Below are 17,977 nucleotides of genomic sequence, written 5' to 3' on the forward strand. Positions count from 1 at the left end.
CGTTATCAGTTGCTATAAGCACCATAGATATGGGTCAGTAGGGGCCTACTACACCTACTACATTGTAAAAGTGAAACTTAAAAGCAACACGTTCTAACATGTTGTTAAACCAAATGTGACGTCACATTTTGAAAAAAAAAAAATTGCTTCTTTAGATTTAAGCAATAAAACTACAATTTATTTAGGTTTAGGCAACAAAATTACGACTTATTTAGGTTTAGGCAACAAAACTACGACTTCTTTAGGTTTAGGCAACAAAATTACAACTTCTTTAGGTTTAGGCAACAAAATTACGACTTCTTTAGGTTTAGGCAACAAAACTACGACTTCTTTAGGTTTAGGCAACAAAATTACAACTTCTTTAGGTTTAGGCAACAAAACTACAACTTCTTTAGGTTTAGGCAACAAAACTACGACTTCTTTAGGTTTAGGCAACAAAACTACAACTTCTTTAGATTTAAGCAATAAAACTACAACTTCTTTAGGTTTAGGCAACAAAACTATGACTTCTTTAGGTTTAGGCAACAAAATTACAACTTTTTTAAGTTTAAGCAACAAAAAAAACACCTAGTTAAGTTTTGGATTAAAAAAAAAAAACTACAAACACAACAACAAATTGTTGGTTTCACATGGGATGCAAATTCCAGTCTCCTGGGTGAAAACCCTGTGTTTCGTGTCCCATCCATCATCCCCGTCCTTTACCTTTGGAGTTTTAGGCTGTCTATACTACAGCGCCTGACTTCTGCTTCTGCTCCTGTCATGATTACTACGGTCGCTAGAGATCACCGTCATGTTCTTTTATTCCTTCTTTTGGTGATCTACCATGTGAATAAATGATAAAACCTACTAGTGGGTGTAGTTGGCCCCTATTGATCCACATCTATGGGGCTTATAGCTACTGATAACGCCTATTTAATAGCCTGACAACAGCCTAATCAGTCACAATGATGAAACCGGTTGAAAACTTCATGAATGGAGAATTCCCCTTGCAGACAGCCGTCAGCATACAGGTCAGAGGAAGAGTCTAGACCAGATGTCTGAACCAAGAACTTGGCGCAGACAGGAAATTCAGTATGTGATTTTTAACTGTGTGTTGGTTCTGGCAGATAAGCTTGGAAAACAGACATTCAGTAGTAGTGAGGGTGAAGCTACAGACGTTCGACACATGCCTGACTGTGATGTAGCATCATACTTTCAAATATCTAAAGATTGTGTGGTAGTCGATCTACCACACAATAGATCACGGCTGATTTGTGAGTGTTAAAGGTAGCAAAGGTCATCTGCCAGTGAGCTAGTGGTAAGAGCTGTATTCACCAAAACCTAATCCTTCAGTGAACACTACATTCAGCAGAACCGAAAGCTTTATTGATCGCCCCTAGTACTAATGAGATTGGACGTAGCATTCCTAACACCGCCAGTATCCTTTCCTCACTAAATCAAGGGATTAGATTGGCATACACATCCGTCTTATCCCCGCCTGTTACCATCCGTATGTGTCAGGCGGCTTCAAGCGGACAAAGAGGCATAAATGAGAATGAGAGAAAAGGTGCGATTGAATACAAGAAAAGACACACCTAAAGGACTTATAGGGTCTCCAGCTGAGTCTGTATGCGGAGGTGGAGACGCCCACAAAAGGGGAGAGAGATGAGGGTTGTGATGGGCAGGCCATCACATCCACTGGGAGACAAAAGAGCGGGGTGACAAGCAGCCCGATGGACAGAAGGTCCATTTCCACTCGCACAAAAGAGCCGGGGAGATGAAGCAGATTAGCAGCTCTTTATGCCCATTGTGAAAGGCTCTAAATGATAAGATTTACCCCTTTTCCCATCCCGGCCTATGTGTGTGAGTGTAAGCTCTTTTCTGTTTCACTCCACCAGGATACGCTTCCCATATTCTTTCACATGCAGGTATATATACACACACTTTTTTTTCCGTCTTTTATTCATCCTCACAGGAAGGACCGACGCGACAGATGGCTTTTGAGTCACTTCCCTTCTTTGTACTAAACCCTGAATTTACAGTTTGATGGGAACGCTCTTAGCTTCAACCCTCTCATCACTGAAAGACCACGTTCTTTATACGTTCCTTTGACTTGAAAATTACTCTTTTCAGTGGCACACTTGTTTCTATCATCATTAATCACTCATTCACTTGCAATACAACAGTAAAAATGATACGGTGTTAGCAATTAATATCATATATTATACACTATATAATATTACATTATTATGTTCCATCTCCAGGAGTAGTATGACTGTTGAATACAGTGGTTTCCTCTGATTATACCTTAGTATTTAGTGCCATCTACTGATCATTTTGTAACATTACCAGCTCTCGTTTTCCACCATTTGATCATACAATCAATTGTATAAGATGTATCATCTCTAAATTGTATGAAATTAGAGTTGTGTAGGCATTAACCAGTGTAATTTAACTGTAAATAAGTGTTGGAAGTGAAAGAAATTGGCTTAATAATATTACTACTATGAAGTTAAACTAGATCATATGGGTTTAGCCATGCTCTTTTTCATTGAACTGCTAATGAACTGCATTTCCAGTGATGATGTAACTAAGTACATTTGTTCAAGGGCTGTACTTAAGTACAACTTTGAGGTACTTTACTTGAGTATTTGCGTTTTATGCCACTTTACACTAATTTCAAAGGGAATACCCTTACCAAAAAGAAGTCTATTCAAGTGCGCTATAGTATATTTCATTTACTTATGTATACTTGGTTTCTATTGACAAGTATACAGAAAAGTCTAAGTATACTTGGCTTATGCTTACTTTTTGATAGAGAAGCCTATTAGAGTGTGTGAGAGTTTGTAAACGTATGTTTTGATATGAATTTACTTCAATTGACTTTATTCTCATAGTATTACTTTTTTTTCTTGTAAAGTTATGACTTTATTCTCATAGTATTACTTTTTTTTCTTGTAAAGTTATGACTTTATTCTCATAGTATTACTTTTTTTCCATGTAAAGTTATGACTTTATTCTCATAATATTACTTTTTTTTCTTGTAAAGCTATGACTTTATTCTCATAATATTACTTTTTTTCTCGTAAAGTTATGACTTTATTCTCGTAATATTACGACTTTTTTCAGAAGTTTTTATTTAAATGGCTTTTTGTTGTTGTTTATTTTTTGTTTTTGTTTTTCTTCTTCCTGCTTGTTTTTTGTTTTATTTTTTTCTTCTCTTTTCTTTTTCTGTAGCTGTTTGCCAATTTTGTATTGATTAGTACATGGACATTTGTGATTATATTCTTTTGTATTATATATATATATATATTATATTATTATATGTATTATCTCTATTGGTGATCTATCAATTTGTAACCCCACCCTATATAATTATGCTGAAAATACCAATAAAAAATTGATCACAAAAAAAAAACATAACTCCTGTCTCCAGGTCCTGTCTCCAGGTCCTGTCTCCAGGTCCTGTCTCCAGGTCCTGTCTCCAGGTCCTGTCTCCAGGTCCTGTCTCCAGGTCCTGTCTCCAGGTCCTGTCTCCAGGTCCTGTCTCCAGGTCCTGTCTCCAGGTCCTGTCTCCAGGTCCTGTCTCCAGGTCCTGTCTCCAGGTCCTGTCTCCAGGTCCTGTCTCCATCCTCTAGAGGGCGCTGAAGGTGAGCGTCAGGCCATACAATCGAACCCAGTGAGTCAGAACCCTGTTGCGTAAAAGGCCTCGACTGCCGAGTCATGGATCGGTGTTGTTTAACATGCAACGCAACAAGGACAACATCCTGTAACAGCACGAGTATGCAGGTACACACTTGCTGGTGAAGGTAGCGATGACAGACAACCGTCCAGGTATCACTTCTACTCTCCTTATATAGTCTGTGTTAAAGCTGTGTATATATATTTACTAGTTGCTAGGGAACCTGCTAGTGGAGTAGTTGCTAGGTAACTTGCTAAGTTACCTGGAGGAGTAACCAACGTAACTGACACGAGGAGCATCTCAGAGGAACCTGTGTGAAGTTGCCAAGCAACCTGCCTGCCATATAAGGTAATGTATATATATATATAGGAGTGATGTGTAGAGACTCTGAAATGCACGCTAACTGTGTTAAATCCCGGCTTATTCTCCTCTTTAAAGTGAGATAGCTTCTCAATGTGAATGATGTTGTTGTTGTTGGTGTACTAACAGTGTTTCTGTAAAGTGTTGTCAATGTGTGGTGGTCATTTATAAGCAGCAGCTAAAGCAGGTGCTGCAGTGAACCATGACTCAGCTAATAAAGATGTCACTGAAGTTCACAGCCTAATATAGCAGAGCTAAGCAGCCTAGTGTGGAGACTAGGCACTCCTTTGTTTAGAGGTTATTCTACCTAACAACTGGACATGTAATACATTTAATCTTGTACTTTTGGTTGTACTCAGGGAATGAAATGATCACCTGTCAAATAACAGGGTAAACAGGGTAGAAATGTTCAGTGACAGGCAGTGGCAGGTGAGGAAAAAGGTTAATTTCAGTCCCTGATTGTGATGTATCTCTCCCCAGCTGTAGCCATGCTGTTCATGCAGAGCTACTGTGAAGCCAATGCCTCCATCTCCCACACCTGGGTGGATCAAGGCATCTCCCCGTGCTTCTACTTCACACTGGTGCCCACCATCCTGCTCACCATCGCCTTCTTCCTCGGCACCATCCACTGCATATTCTACCAGAAATATGGCACGGAGATGGAACCCAAGTTCATCCCACGCTCGCGCCTCTACGGTTTCCAGCTGGCCATGTCCGGCCTTCTCCTGATTCAGTTCCTGGGTGGGATTGTGTGGCGGGCTGCCAGCGGAGGAGAGCTCCCAGGCTATGTGGTGTTATACGGCTGCTTCTCTGCGCTGGGCTGGGCTTGGTCTATAGCTCTGCTCAGGGTGGAGAGACGAAGGGCCCTGTTGATGGACCGGACAAGGGGCCACAGCGCGGCCCTGCTGCTGTTCTGGGCCGTGGCGTTCTCAGCTGAGAACTTGGCCTTCGTCTCCTGGTACAGCCCTCACTGGTGGTGGGGCCTGGAGGACAATCAAGAACAGGTGAGGAAACATCAAATGTCAAATAAGATAAATTTTTTTCACCATCATTTTGAAAGTAAAACCCCAAAAAGAGACTTGAGCGTAGATTTTATACCATTTTCAGACTGGATTCGATCAAAATATTGTCCACTGCATTCAGATCATATGCATTACTTCACTGCTGTCCTCTGTACCAGCATGCAGTGTGTTTTATGCAGTTTATCTCCATTCTTATCTAATCAGGTATAAGTTTTTTTCTCTAATCTTAATCCAATAATGCACTGATATGCGTAATATCATTTCTGTTAATGTTTTATAGTGTTGACAATGTGTGCTTTAACAGTCTAATGGGCCAAAGGTAAAGATAGGTGCGCCACTTAGGTCAAAAGCTGTGCATCCGGTTTTGTTGCAAGTGTAACAAAGTACCAACCCAGGCAACAAAAATACAAGCTGGCATGCGAAACATGCATATCACCAATGATAGTGAAGGCCGCGAGACTAGAGCCTTTTTTTTTTTTTTTGCTGAGTCATGGTTCAGTGTGACTTTCAGATCCCAGAAGCTACACCGTTAACCAATCAAAATGTAAGACAAAATCTTGCCCCTCCCACGCTGAGTCAGTTGCACTTCATGTTATATAATTGTAAGCATGACTTGACCTTTGTATTATTTTATCTGTCCTTTACTCTACATGTTGTTTTGCAATATGCAGTATGACTCCTCAAACTATGTTTTACTCAATTTGGTTATTATTATTATTGATGTAACTTACTAAAGGCTTGGTAGTTGTATTAGTGACACATCTGATACAGTCATCAGTTTAGTCATATTCTCATACACATCTGCATTATGTGCATTAAATTGACATCTCTCTACTATCTCATGCTGACTAACTGTGATGTGGTATCTATATTGTGTGCTTTTTTTTATTATATTATATTTTTATTGACACTTAGCAATAAACATACTTCCATGAAATAAGTTACAGACTCAGTATACATACATCACCCACCTATGTCTGTCGAAAGTGCCGCATTTTAAGATTTGTTATACATAGAAAAACAAAAAACTATGAACAAGTAGGGAGTGATCTTTTCCATTCTTCCTTGAACCCCTGCAGGTGCAGTTCGCCCTGTGGCTGATGCGCTACACAGGCACCGGGCTGCTCTTCTTCATTGGCCTCAAAGCTCCCGGGTTGCCACGGAGACCATACATGCTGCTGATAAACGAAGATGAGCGGGACGTAGAGAGCAGCGGACAGGTAAGCGCTGTGACGCTCCTATTTGGCAACAACATTTCTATTCCGCTGCTATACTCTTTGCAATGTTACGTGTTAATTTCTCTATCTCAGAGCCTTTTGGGCCGAACAGAAGAGAACCAATCTACCTGGCAGGGTTTCAGGAAGAAAGTGCGCATGCTTGTTCCCTACATGTGGCCCCGGGGCAACATCTACCTCCAGCTGCTGGTCCTCTTCTGCTTAACGCTGCTGGGAATCGAGAGGGCCATTAACGTCTTCGTGCCCATTTACTACAAGAATATTGGTGAGGGACATGTCTTTTTATCTAACCTTGTGGACTCAAATGTGCATTTACTTCACAGCTGCTTCTCCAGTTAAATGGTGCAACAAGCTTGAGCCACGAGCTGTTATTTATTCAGTTTATTTCAGCCTCAAGAGCTACATAAAAACACGCCAAAAAATAATGTTGAATACACCACCTACAGTAGTTGCTTGCAAACAGACTCATCGAGTTTAACACGCACTGCTGCTCAGGATGTGATGAAATTGAGACCTCCGTCTCCTGATAGCTTCGCGCCTCCAGAGGGCCAGAGAGAGGAATATAAAACACCCTGCTGTCACCCTTCTGAATTTCACTTGTCTCATTCATCGTCTTGTTTCTCTACCTTATCTTCAAGCCAAATACCGTAACCGTGTGACTTTTCTCTCATTTACCTTGATGTCTTTGTCCCCTCTCTCAGTGAATGAACTGACTGATGGCAGCAGCTGGCGCAAACTGTCTACCACCGTGTGTATTTATGTGCTGCTCAAGTTCATGCAGGGCGGCGGTGCAGGTAAGACACAAGACAAGTGACATTGATTTTCTGTCTGGTGATCAAATTTCCCCATGACGGTGTGTGACAATCCGTCACTTTCCTCTTCCCAGGTGCCTCAGGTTTTATCAGCAACCTGCGCTCGTTCCTGTGGATCCGGGTGCAGCAGTTCACCAACCGCGTGGTTCAGGTGCGACTGTACGCCCACTTGCACGCCCTCTCCCTGCGCTGGCATCTGGGCCGCAAAACCGGGGATGTGCTGAGGAGCATCGACCGCGGCACGTCCTCCATTAACAGCCTGCTCAGGTAAGATGGTTTTCCTCTGGATCCACATTTATGCTGAGATTGCATCCTTTTATTTGATTCGAAATGTGACTCAACTGTCCCCTTTTCCCCCGACAGCTACATAGTGTTCAGCATCATCCCAACCATGGCTGATATTGTCATTTCCATCATCTACTTCATCACATACTTCAATGCCTGGTTCGGCCTTATCGTCTTCGTCTGCATGGCCATGTACCTCAGTGAGTAGCGCATGTTAAACCACAGCTATCCTAAATCATTATTATATCCTCAGATAAAACATTCTGATTGCCTGATACTATGTCCACCAGCTCTGACCATCATCATCACCGAATGGAGAACCAAGTACAGGCGAGACATGAATCAGCAGGACAACAATGCCAAGTCCAGGGCGGTGGACTCCTTGTTGAACTTTGAGACGGTACATCATGTCATGTTATGTTGTCCATCTGTATTTTGGTCAAGTTATTCCTAAATGTCAACTCATGTTCCGTGTATTTTTTTCCTTTTGTCCGTTCAACAGGTGAAATACTACAACGCAGAGAACTATGAGGTCGGCCGCTTTGAGGATGCCATCTTAAAATATCAGGTAAGTCAGACTAACTGGTCTGCACGGAGCAAAGTCCTATAAAAGCCTATCAAATGTATCCGTTATTACTACGTAACCAGACATGTGTCTGATTGTTGTTGTTTTTTCTCCTCCTGTTTTTAGGTGTCGGAGTGGAAGACCCAGGCGTCCCTGGCCTTCCTCAACCAAACACAGAACCTCATCATCGGATCAGGCCTGCTGGCCGGCTCCCTGCTCTGTGCCTACTTTGTGACAGAAGGAAAGTTCCAGGTACTGATCACATGCCTTTAAGTGACATTTCATGATGTCATTATTAGTCTGAAATATTTATTCTTCTATATTCTCCAGTGGCTTCCCATTCACTTTAACCGTGAAAATAATCCTCTTATCCTAGGTTGGAGATTTTGTTCTATTTGGTACCTACATCATCCAGTTGTACACCCCCCTCAACTGGTTTGGAACCTACTACAGGTAAGAAGAGGCAGAACTATAGCGCAGTAAAGATCTGCTTCGCCGTTCTTCTGGTTAATTCTTCTTATTAATGTAAACCGTTGGCTCTGTTTTCTTTCCTCCAGAATGATCCAGAATTCTTTCATTGACATGGAAAGCATGTTCAAGCTTTTCGAGGAAGAGGAAGAGGTACTTTTGAAACTGGCCGATGATTGTTCTGTGTTTTCAAGTACTGACTTACAGTGTGTAAAAGTAGCATTATCACAGTGTAAAAACACTCAATTGCAAGTAAAAGTCATGCATTCAAAATCTTACTCAAGGTAAAGTACAAAAGTATCAGCATCAAAATATACTTTAAGGTACCAAAACTCATGCTGCAGAAGGCCCAGTTTAGAATAATGTATATTACTGGATTATAATTAATGATGCATTTATGTGTACATCATTTTTAATGTTGCAGCTGATAAAGGTGGAGCTCATTTTAATTACTTTATATACTACTTGGTAGCTTAATATGTTATAATACATCATAATTTATTATTTGATTTCTATTTTTTCAAAGTAACTAGTGACTAAAGCAGTCAAATAAATGTAGTGGAGTAAAAAGTGCAATATTTGCCTCCGAATTGCAGTGGAGTAGAAGTATAAAATGAAATACTCAAGTAAAGTACAAGTACCTCAACATTGTACTCAATACAGTACTTGAGTAAATGTGTTTAGCTCCATTCCACCACTGACTGTATTGTGATCTGCTTTGTCTATATTTTCTGTATTTGTTCTCTCGTGCAGGTGAAAGATGAAGTCAATGCGGGGAGTCTTCAATACAAACTGGGAAAAGTGGAGTTTGAGAACGTTTACTTCAGCTACACAAATGGGTTGGTTCACATTTCATTCGATTTGTCTGTAAAGTTGTTATCTAGATGTTAGCCAACGTGTAGATGAGTTTTATTTTACAACATTCAGTTCTTCCTTTTTCCTCGCTGTTTCACAGCAAGGAGATCCTCAGAGATGTTTCCTTCACTGTACTTCCAGGACAGACGGTTGCCCTGGTAAGGAACTACTTCAATTCGATATACTCTCTCATGCAGTTAAAGTGTTCTGTTAGGACGGTACAATTGTAATTTCCTCTTTAATCTCCCCAGGTGGGACCGTCAGGCTCTGGGAAGAGCACCATCATGCGACTCCTCTTCCGCTTCTATGACGTTCAGGGAGGCAGCATCAGCATCGACGGGCAGGATATATCTAAAGTAAACCACCACAACTGCTACATTAAAACACAATGGAGCATAACGGCACATAACACACAGTGTGTGTATATCCCAGAGGCGGACACAATAACATGAATACATGTCAAATGATACAATTCCCTCTTTCCTCAGGTGAAGCAGAGATCTCTGCGAGCTCATATCGGCGTGGTTCCCCAGGACACTGTGCTCTTCAACGACACCATCCGGGATAACATCCGCTACGGCCGCATCTCCGCTAGTGACCAGGAGGTGGAGGAGGCCGCTCTGGCTGCGGACATACATGATAAAATCATGACATTCCCTGAAGGTAAAACCCGCCTGCATCATGTGTAGGGGAGAGTGGGGTGAGTTGAGTCAGTGTTTACAGTACGAGGCGTCTTTAAAGTGAGGGAATGACAGTAATGTCTCCTAAGCTAAAACATGTACATGGACATTTCAGGATACGAGAAAATCTAACGCATCCACTGCACCTACCTGTATTCCTCTCTGGCAGGTTATGATTCGCAGGTGGGTGAAAGAGGTCTGAAGCTGAGTGGAGGAGAGAAGCAAAGGGTGGCTATCGCCAGAACCATCCTCAAAGCACCGCAGATCATCCTGCTGGACGAGGTGAGACATTTATTGATCAACAGTGGGTTTTAGAATAGCCATGCCACTTTGAATGCTTGAAGTTACTTCTGCTTTTTCCCAATTGTAACAAACAATGTCTCTCTGCAGGCCACATCTGCACTAGACACACAGACAGAACGCAACATCCAGGCGTCACTGGCTAAAGTCTGTGCCAACCGTACAACCGTTGTCGTGGCTCACAGGTAAGAGATGCTTTTTTTCCTGAAGGGGTTTTAGTTCTATTTCCTTTGTTTCAATGGTTTAATCCAATGAGTTGTGTGAATCTGTATAAAAGGTTGTCCACCATAATCGGAGCAGACCAGATTCTGGTTATCAGCGACGGCCACATTGCTGAGCGAGGACGGTAAGTGTGATCTGTTGTTCTGAATGTCATACTGATTGTTCACTGAGCTCCAAGTGACTCCCTCTCTCTCCACCTAAGACACGAGGAACTGCTCATCAAAGGAGGCTTGTACTCCGACATGTGGATGATACAGCAGCGGGCCCAGGACTCGGACTCCTCGTCAGACACGGAAGCCAAAGACATCAAGTCTGAAAAGCTGCAGCCGCAGTCGACCTCTTCAGGCCACTGAATGTATTTATAACACTTTTTTAGTATTGTCAAACTGAATGTGCGATTGCAGGTCATGGAGGAAAAGGGAAGGTGCCTTAACCAAACGGAGGAGGCACAAACGATCTGTCCAAATGTACCAAAAGACTTTTATGGTTGTAATTATGGTCAAGGTTTGTATGAAGGGGATGGGGCAAAAAGATCAAATTATTAGTGCATCATAATATGTATTTCAAACCTTTATTACGGAGCTAAATAAAGAAAAGAAGTGCATGTCGTCTCATGCCTTCATCCGGGGGACACCCTGAATTTTTTTTATTAATTTTGAGGATATTATTATTTTTAGAAAACACTCCTGACATCTTTTTAATGTTTATTTTTGTTAGTTTGCGCTGTCTACTAAAAGCAAAAAGCGTTTTCTTAATAATCTCTGACCTGATTTAGATTATTTAAAGATACAAAAAGGGAGAGTTGCAAGAAATAAGGAAATAAAAAACACACTAATCACACTACATCGCGCATAAATAATAACTCATTTTATATGAATGACAATGGATTGGTATACAAGCTGTCAGGGATTTTATTCAGCTTTGTTTTATTTTTTAAGTTTTCGGTAGTCGATTTCTGAGCTCTGCTGTTATTTAAGTTGAAAGTGGCACTTTAAAATGTGTACGCGTCTTTATACTTTTCATCACTACGGTAAAGCAGGGTGTGTTGCTCGTCTGATCTAAATTGTTGTCAAGGATACACAAAAAGTAAAGGTAACAACTGGCAATTGTGTACATTTTTAAAAACTGTTTTAGTCTGGCTGATTTACATATAAAGCTGTACCATCATATAAAGATGTACCATCAAACTAAATACCCCATGCAGTAATAATACCCACTAGTATTCTCACTTAATGTAATATATACAGTCATATACATAATTTCTGAATAAGAATTTGCAATCATTTGATGTTTTATATCTACCTCACAAAAAGTTGTTTGTGAGTATTATGTTTTATAAATATTCTGTTTTGTCTTGTACATCTGAAAATAAAAGTTGTTTCTTTTCCATGATCAATGTTTTTTTCCAAAATCAAAACATTGCAGGTATTTTCCACCGATATTTCATGAATGTGACTCGCCAAAATAAAATAGGTTTTAAGAAAGGTATCAAACTATTAATCTGCATTTTGAGTAGGTTTAATGATGTATATTTTGATCTCTTCAATTAAAAGCAGCAAACACTCGTGATTATATACAGTATATATACACACAGATCACCATCTAGCATCAACACAGAGGTAGACTCAGGAACTGCTAATGCTTAAATAACATATACATTATTCAGGTTAAACAACTAGTTGATTAAAAATGGCCGGTTGCTAACTTGACCTGTGTATTTAAATTTGTCAAGATTGCATCAATGCAGCCATATTAATATATTATGGGAAATGTACACTTTCTTAGTACATTACATGATGCAGGGCTTTTCTATTGTTTCATAACAAAGCATACATTAGAAATACAGATAATATTATAAACATATAAATGTCTTATTGATTCCTCTAAGAATATAGTCTTTATTGAAATCTGTATTATTCCTACTAAAGTCTGAAATGGTGCGACCTTGAAAAATGATATGATGCAGTTCCTGCCTGTGACCACTGGAGGGCAGTGAACACTCGTGTTTTTGAATACACAGGTCATCTCCAGTTAGTGCTGTGTTCTTGTTTTTTGTTTTATTTATTTATTTGTTTATTTATTTTTCTTTGTTTATTTATTTATTTTTCTTTTTAATTTATTTAATTTATTTTTCTCTCCATTTTGTTTTATCCATATTTCATTTTATTTTATTTTGTTTTGTTATGAGGAAAAGGAAGAAAGGGAGAAAAAAGGAAATGATATATACATACACACATATATATATAAAAATAAAAAAAACAAGAAAAAGAAATAAAAAAGAAAATAATATGAGTGTCCCAGGTCAGGGCAAGGCCTATTGAAGGAGGATGAGTCACGCGTCATCAACGTGTCACATGCTCTGGGGTATAACACATGCGCAGTAAAAGCTTCAGTTAAACTGCGCATGCGTCATACCCTTCATCCCAAAACCGCTGTACCATCCTCCTTCTCTAGTCCTTGTGTCAGGGCGTGTAGTTACTAGTCAGACCAAACAGTCGTCTCTTCTTCTCTCAGCGGACTAATGTTTAATCTATAGTAAATATGGATTTCGACGCCTTATTTAACGAGAAGACCTTTCAGTTCTCGGACTTCCAGGAGTTCACGGTACGTTGCAGAGTAACGAACCACGATAAGGTCAACAAGCTACGGAAGCTAAGCTAAGCCAGTTAGCATTAGCTAGTTAGCTGGTCGTTAATGTGTCAGTTGGTTGAGTTAATATTGTCCGCTACGACCAAGCTAAGTTATCTTTACATTCATTAGTGTTTCTAGTTCAAGCTAAACAATTTGTCGTTTATAAATCAGACATTTAAAAACACGTTTCTAGCTCATGACGCTAGTACAAAGCTAAAGGCCAAGTGTTAGCTTAGTGTTAGCTTAGCCTACGTGATGACGTCACAGTGTGGCATTATATGTAACGTCAACTGTTGTTGTCAATGATCAACCCAGGTTATGAAAGCATGTGCGTGTTAGTGTGAAGTGTATTGCTTTGTTTGCAGGTAACGTTAGTGTTTTACATACTGTGTTTCAACCTAGCTAACGTTAGTTCCCTAAAACTACAGTTTATATTGTTTATTGTGTATTTCCTTTGCACAATTTAAGATTACACAACATAACAAAACAAATACATTTATAATATACAGTGCAGGAAGAGGCAAACAAAAACACTGGGCTTATCTGAAGCCTCCACCTAAAGACAAGATTAATATAAAGAAATAATATGACTACATAATAGTGATAGCAAACAATTAGGACAAGATATATATATAATAACAACAATAACAATACAGTAAATATATCAAAAAAGACAAGTGGGACACAACATTGTGAGTGGGAAAAAGATCAAAACAGATACATGGACAACATGGGGAAAAGCAATTACAAGACAGCAATTAAATGACCCTTTAAGCGACTTTTGAAACATTTGACAGATGAACAGTTTATTGATAGATGTGAAAAGCTACTCCATAATTTTCACTAGTGAGGAATTTAGGAGGATGAAGACTTAGAGATTGATGGGTTGAGTAAAAATGGACCTGTGAATTGGTTTTAAAAGAGGTCTTGAACTGCTCAGGAATATTCCCTTCACCAGAAAGTATCTTATAAATAAAAACACATATGTGAGAAATATTGATATCATAACTAGTAAGATCCTGGAGTTTCTGAAATAGAGGAGCAGAGGAGATGTGTGACTCTGATCGAGTTGCAATCCTCACAAAACGTTTTTGGAGAACTCAAATTTTATGAATGTTTGCAGGAAAGGTGGTGTTTTACACACTGCGTTTCAACTTAGCTAACGTTAGTGTTATTGTTTTTTTTACAGTTTCTTCCTGGACACCAGAGGTTGACTGATCGAGTGAGAAAGCGACTGTACTATGGCCTGGACAAAGATGTTTCTTTAGATGCCCTCTCTTGTCCTGTAACAGGTGAGTGAAATATGAGCTTTTAAACTAGGTTAGTACAGGGAACTAAGCTCCCCCCGAGGCACCTACACAGGAAATACTGGATGTGCCAGTTGCCACATAGATTGTGATTGCACACAAGTTCACTTTTGTCTTTTCACTTTTTGTGATTCCAGATATCGCCGTCGAAATATTCCAGAAGTCTGCCCCAAGCCCAATACGAAAGCTTCAGAAGAAGTATGCCGCTCATGTTTCCAGGTTTGTACTTTGTATCTACTGTATGTGTAGGTTATACATTGTTATAGGAACAAAATAGGGGGGGGACGGTATACAAAATTCATGGTTTGGTATGTAACTCGTTTTTTGGGGTCCGGGTACGAATACACGTACTGCTGCAGCCATAGAACTAAACGTAGCACTGCCAGTCATACATCTAAAACTGATCTTTTTTGATCTTTTTTTTCTTGCTTCAGGGAGGCTTGCATCTCTCCGTGTGCCATGATGCTGGCTCTAGTTTACATAGAAAGGCTCCGACATAGAAACCCTGAATACCTACAAAAGATCTCCTCCTCTGACCTCTTCCTGATCTCCATGGTATGTGTGTGTTAGGTTCAAAGGTCATTCCAAATGTCTTAGTGTTATTTCTGGCATGGCCACCGCTCAATATAGAATGGAGTTTGTTTCCAGGCTGTTGGGTCCTATACTGCTGTTTTCTCCAATTGATAAAGTGAGTATAATGATATTACATTGACATACACACCGATCTCTTTGAATTAGATGGTTGCCAGCAAGTACCTGTATGACGAAGGAGAGGAAGAAGAGGTTTTCAACGATGAGTGGGGAGCAGCTGGGAAGTTGGACGTCAAAACGGTCAATAATCTGGAGATGAACTTCTTGAATGCCATTGTAAGTGTGTGCATCTGCATGGGATTTTGTGCTTACTTGCACGTTCGGTTCAAGTTCTTTGTCCCAACCATTGTGTCCTATATCTTTAGGAGTGGAGCCTCTTCACAGAGCCAAATGACTTATTTGATATTTTAAGTCAACTGGAAACCAGGTAAAGCTTACACATTGTACTAAAATAGTGTCTTTATCACCACTGTAGTGGCATAACCAGTGTGTGTGAAAAGAGTGTTCCTGACTGTGGCCTCTATATCCGCAGCATTGCAGAGCGGCAGGGGATGAAACGCGGCTGGTTCACCTACACCGACCTCTGTGTGCTACTGGAGCAATCAGCGTGGAGTCAAGCCCTCACAGCCATCTACCAGCACTTTACCAAGGTAAGAAGGGAATTTTAGCTGAATGGAGCCAAGAGGATATTTATATGCGTTGAATATTTCAGTTGCATTTTTTCTCCATTTGTAATCATCCGACTCATCAGATTTGTCCTCCTTTTATTTCCAGGTATCCTGTATGCTCGGCTTAGTCTATCTGACCAGTGTGGCTGGCCTTATTGCCACCAGCGCTGTGCTGCACCAGCTCAGTCTCTCCAGAAGCGGCCAGTCCCTGCTCCCACCTCCAGCTGAGATTAGCCCGGACCTTCCGACCTCCAACCTAAATACAGAAGCTCCTCCTTCAGCCCCGCGCGTCCCCTGTTGTGTTCTGGCCAACAAGAGTGTGAACCGTCAGACCGGTGCACTCGGAATCAGCCAGGAACACATACAAAGTCTCCCGTCGGCTTCCTCACAGACATCGATATTGTGTCTCTGGGGCTCCCTCCTTGCCTCAATGGGTCACATACATCCTGAAACGGATTCTGATATGGAAGCTCCCCAAACCTGGTCTCCCGTCTCCTTCTTCTGTCCTCGCTGTCTCGCGTCGCTCCCTCCTCTTCAATGCGGGCTTAGAAACGCCTCAACACCCTTCACTCATGGTCCCCTTGATAATCATCAACGTCATGCACCGTGGCTGGCCTCCAGCCTCCTTGGAGGGGCGGAACCAAGTCTGAACTCTCGCCTCGGGGGGTTTCCCCCTTTACAGCTGGGACCCTGCCACCCAGAGGCCATGTTACCTGTCGACAAAGCCCAACCTCTGCTCATGCCTGGCTAGTGACTGGCAAACTCCACTGCTGTCAACCTGTGGTAATGGACTCTGGAAGTGAAACCAACATTATTTTCATGACCCATCAACTGCTTCAAGTCATGTTTTTATTTACTTTTCCAGATCTAGAGTAATTAGACATGGACCGGGTGAAAGTTTGGAAGTTCATTTATAGCTCAGCACTGCAGAATACATTCGCCATAAGTAAAATGCCATAGTGTTCAGTTAATGCTCTGCAAATTGTTTTAAATGCAGAGATCATCACAAGGAATTTGAAGATAAGTTGATATGTTTTTTCTTGGCTGCAACCAAACCGTTTTTGCTACACACATTTATTGTTTGAAAGTACAGACCTGTCGGGTGGCGATGTAGGGCCTTTTATTATGAGTGTGTTTTGGGGTTATTATATAATATTAAAGCTGCTTGCTACTTGGCAAGTTGGTGGTTGGTGTGTGGAGGTTTCACAGCATATCTGAACGTTGAATTTCACAGTACGTTGTTGTTTTAAATGATGGGGCTCTGTGAGAAGAAGGGACTAAACCAGTTTACTTTGTCTACTTCATTTTGGCTTATCCATATTTGCTTGGTTAATTTTTCATTTATGCATGTTGAGCTTTACATCAGACATTGGTCACACATATGCAGCAAGCACTGATTTTGTACACCATCTTTTTGTTACTGTTTGTGAAACAAATTGTCTCCTGTCTTTGAAAACCTTCCCCTTTATTCAGGAGAAAAGATCAAAGAAAGGAAATGGGACAGTTTGAAACGCAGACGACGTCTCCATACCTCAGTGTAACAACATCAACTCTTATTCTGCTCATTTATAGCTCCAAAAGTGTGTCTCATTTTCTTTTATGTGGCAACAGGATGTCACATAACGTTAAAACCACTTCTCTGTAACAGGGTAATGTAGCCAAATTTAAGAGATTAACCTATACGTTTCCCATTCTCCAAGGGGGAAGAAGGTCTTTATAAAAAAAAGGATGGACTCTTGGGGTTTCATGCAATTTCTAATTGGTTTCTGATGGGTGTTTTCGAAGCGAACATTTTTTAATATCACTTGTTACAGGCTAACTGCAGTGTTTCTTTGTTGATGCGGTCTGGAATTTGCACATCTGGCTCCATTTTCACTGCCACAGGGACACGTTTCACTCCATTATTACAGCACTGTCATGTGTATCTTTTAAACACCAGAGGATTTCTTTTCATGTACAGTTACACATGGTCCCCAGGATGGACATTTACTTTGTAAGTGAGCCTTTGACAAATGGCTCTGAGCATCTGAATTTGATACAGCACGAAGTCCTTTAATTTTGTACATGGTGTAAAATGCAAATATTGTACAAATCTGTAGAAAAAAAAAACAAGCGCTAATAAAGGATGCAATTCTTTCAACATTTGTTCATTATTGTTTGTGTCAACAACGTAGCGTGGAACCCAGGAGAATCATATCAAACACACATACTGTCACAAGTTGACGGCCAACAATATGTATGTTAAAGCTCTCGGAAAGACCATATGAAGCCTTGACATTTACTCTTCATAGGCCAGGATTTCATGCCATTTAAAT

The 17,977-nt window shown here is 40.6% G+C and overlaps 2 protein-coding genes across 3 annotated transcripts; both read left to right on the forward strand.

Moving 5' to 3' along the window:
• Positions 1 to 3,657: 3,657 nt before the first annotated feature.
• Positions 3,658 to 11,859, forward strand: abcb6a (ATP binding cassette subfamily B member 6 (LAN blood group) a). 2 transcript variants are annotated; one of them, XM_074626700.1, is made up of 20 exons: positions 3,658 to 3,813; positions 4,502 to 5,025; positions 6,123 to 6,263; positions 6,354 to 6,543; positions 6,980 to 7,072; positions 7,165 to 7,357; positions 7,454 to 7,575; positions 7,666 to 7,775; positions 7,878 to 7,943; positions 8,067 to 8,192; positions 8,317 to 8,393; positions 8,498 to 8,561; positions 9,162 to 9,247; positions 9,364 to 9,421; positions 9,515 to 9,619; positions 9,752 to 9,926; positions 10,113 to 10,225; positions 10,334 to 10,428; positions 10,521 to 10,589; positions 10,668 to 11,859. In XM_074626700.1, the coding sequence occupies exons 1-20, from the start codon at positions 3,795 to 3,797 to the stop codon at positions 10,816 to 10,818; spliced, it is 2,577 nt and encodes an 858-aa protein (XP_074482801.1). In that variant the 5' UTR covers positions 3,658 to 3,794; the 3' UTR covers positions 10,819 to 11,859. The 2 variants fall into 2 exon arrangements, with proteins under 2 accessions (XP_074482801.1, XP_074482802.1); XM_074626701.1 differs by having other exon boundaries at positions 3,674 to 4,009.
• A 1,035-nt stretch (positions 11,860 to 12,894) lies between these two features.
• Positions 12,895 to 17,802, forward strand: cnppd1 (cyclin Pas1/PHO80 domain containing 1). Its single transcript, XM_074626640.1, has 8 exons — positions 12,895 to 13,069; positions 14,286 to 14,388; positions 14,541 to 14,622; positions 14,838 to 14,958; positions 15,142 to 15,270; positions 15,360 to 15,421; positions 15,527 to 15,644; positions 15,769 to 17,802. Exons 1-8 carry the CDS (start codon positions 13,007 to 13,009, stop codon positions 16,411 to 16,413), a joined length of 1,323 nt encoding a protein of 440 aa, XP_074482741.1. The 5' UTR covers positions 12,895 to 13,006; the 3' UTR covers positions 16,414 to 17,802.
• Positions 17,803 to 17,977: the final 175 nt, after the last annotated feature.

Source organism: Sebastes fasciatus, chromosome 24, assembly GCF_043250625.1.
Source record: "Sebastes fasciatus isolate fSebFas1 chromosome 24, fSebFas1.pri, whole genome shotgun sequence".
Lineage (NCBI taxonomy): Eukaryota > Metazoa > Chordata > Actinopteri > Perciformes > Sebastidae > Sebastes > Sebastes fasciatus.

Bases quoted from the DNA above. Each gene is read 5' to 3' on its own strand.
- cnppd1 (XM_074626640.1), top strand. From the start codon at position 13,007: ATGGATTTCGACGCCTTATTTAACGAGAAGACCTTTCAGTTCTCGGAC. The intron at 14,389-14,540 runs GTGAGTGAAATA...TTGTGATTCCAG, and splicing joins CCTCTCTTGTCCTGTAACAG to ATATCGCCGTCGAAATATTC. The intron at 15,645-15,768 runs GTAAGAAGGGAA...TTTTATTTCCAG, and splicing joins TCTACCAGCACTTTACCAAG to GTATCCTGTATGCTCGGCTT.
- abcb6a (XM_074626700.1), top strand. The intron at 7,944-8,066 runs GTAAGTCAGACT...TCCTGTTTTTAG, and splicing joins ATGCCATCTTAAAATATCAG to GTGTCGGAGTGGAAGACCCA. The intron at 9,927-10,112 runs GTAAAACCCGCC...CCTCTCTGGCAG, and splicing joins AATCATGACATTCCCTGAAG to GTTATGATTCGCAGGTGGGT.